Source organism: Corapipo altera, unplaced genomic scaffold (assembly GCF_003945725.1).
Source record: "Corapipo altera isolate COAL_440 unplaced genomic scaffold, ASM394572v1 40905, whole genome shotgun sequence".
Classification (NCBI taxonomy): Eukaryota; Metazoa; Chordata; class Aves; order Passeriformes; family Pipridae; genus Corapipo; species Corapipo altera.
Window position 1 is genome coordinate 1 of NW_020886933.1, and position 2081 is coordinate 2081.

Sequence of the window (2081 nt, forward strand, 5' to 3'; positions counted from 1 at the left end):
AGAGTGAATTATATGGGATGAAGAATAAAAATTCAGTTTTATTAACATTAACAGACGAACAAAAAAGAAAAGCCCCCTACCATTATAAAAAGCTTTAGAAGGCAGGTATGACCCAAAATGTGTTACACAATGAGTGTTCTGCAGTAGAAAAGATGCGGTTTATTGCTCCTGAAAAATATCCAGTCATCATTTTCCTTATAGCATCCTTGAGTTCCTGGTTCCTGAGGCTGTAGATGAAGGGGTTCAGTGCTGGAGAAACCACTGAGTACAGAACTGACAGGGCTAGATCCAGGGATGGGAAGGAGATGGAGGGGGGCTTCAGGTAGGAAGACAAGACAGTGCTGAGAAACAAGGAGACCATGGCCAGGTGAGGGAGGCATGTGGAAAAGGCTTTGTGCCTTCCCTGCTGAGAGGGGATCCTCAGCACAGCCCTGAAGATCTGCACATAGGAGAAAACAATGAAAGCAAAACAACCAAACACTAAACAGGCACTAATCACAATAAGTCCAAGTTCCCTGAGGTAGCCTGAGTGTGAGCAGGAGAGCTTGAGGATGTGTGGGATTTCACAGAAGAACTGGCCCAGGGCATTGCCCTGGCACAGGGGCAGGGAAAATGTATTGGCTGTGTGCAGCAGAGCAGTGAGAAAGCCAGTGGCCCAGGCAGCTGCTGCCATGTGGGCACAAGCTCTGCTGCCCAGGAGGGTCCCGTAGTGCAGGGGTTTGCAGATGGCAACGTAGCGGTCGTAGCACATGATGGTGAGGAGGGAAAACTCTGCTGAGATGAAGAATAAAAAGCAAAAGACCTGTGCAGCACATCCTGTGTAGGAGATGGTTGTGGTGTTCTGGAGGGAATTGTGCATGGCTTTGGGGACAGTGGTGCAGATGCAGCCCAGGTCTGTGAGGGAGAGGTTGAGCAGGAAGAAGCCCATGGGGGTGTGCAGGTGGTGGTCGCAGGCTACGGCGCTGAGGATGAGGCCATTGGCCAGGAGGGCAGCCAGGGAGATGGCCAGGAAGAGCCAGAAGTGCAGAAGCTGCAGCTCCCGCCTGTCTGCAAATGTCAGGAGGAGGAGCTGGGTGAGGGAGCTGCTGTTGGGCATTTGCTGCCTCTGGTCATGGGGACCTGTTCATGTTGGAAATAACAGTGACAAGTTAGGGCAGAACATTCTAAGGAAAATCAAAGCCACTTTCCAACACCCCTCTCACTGCTCCATTGGTTTTCCTTTACTAGGAGTCTCTCCTTCAGCTCCAGGGCTGGAGCCCTGCTCGGGGCTCACGACATCTTCCATGAGGAGCAGACCCTCTGCCCACTGGCTGGGAGGGGTCAGTCCTGCTCTGCACTGGTGGGGTCATGGGCATGGTGGGCACAGGGGCCCGTCCTGGTGTTCAGTTGTGCCAGATGAAACTGCTCCCAGTGCAAAAGGGCTTGTCAGCATCTGCACTCCCAGTTTCTGAGAAAAAACAGGACAGTGGAAGACAGTGTCAGAGCTTTGTTTTGTTTGCTTTTTTTTTTCTCAATTCCCTCATCTCTGATGAGGAGTGTTCCTGGATGTCAGAACCCTTCAGTACTTCTGATGCACTCAGGGAGAACAGAGCAGGTCCTGCCAGGCAGGAGGATTGTCTGGGGCTTAGTGCAGAGTGAGGGGGCCTGGTCTGTCCCTCTCTCTTGTTCCCAACTGCCCTGGCTTTGCTCCTTCCTGAGATGGAGATTGTTCACACTCCCAGTTTGGTCTGAAAAGCCACCAGACACTGTTGAGAGCAGAGGGATCCATCCCACACCCCTCAAGGTCTCAGCCTGTCTCAAGGGCTCAGCACTCACTTGGAGCCAAGGACACCGGGGGCTCATCTCCCCAACCCAACAGCATCTCCTGGCATGGGCGCAGCATCTCTGCCCCTCTCCACTGGGGCTTTCAGAGAACACAGCTGTGCTGGGAGGATGATTTGCATTCTCCAGGGCAGCTCCCAGCTTGGAAGGACACCTCAGAAAAGAGCCAAGTGTCCTAATGATGGGGTCTGATTGAGGGAAAAAGAGCTCCTGACCCAGGCCCACAGACTTCACTGCCCACACCCCACAGGGCAGAGGAC

General features: G+C 53.0%; 1 protein-coding gene across 1 annotated transcript; it reads right to left on the reverse strand.

The window, feature by feature from the left end:
- Window positions 1-94: 94 nt before the first annotated feature.
- Window positions 95-1096, reverse strand: LOC113941405 (olfactory receptor 14C36-like). Its single transcript, XM_027632559.1, has one exon. It carries the CDS (start codon window positions 1094-1096, stop codon window positions 95-97), a length of 1002 nt encoding a protein of 333 aa, XP_027488360.1.
- Between the last annotated feature and the right edge of the window lie 985 nt (window positions 1097-2081).

Coding starts and splice junctions, on each gene's coding strand:
- LOC113941405 (XM_027632559.1), bottom strand. CDS start 1,096: ATGCCCAACAGCAGCTCCCTCACCCAGCTCCTCCTCCTGACATTTGCA.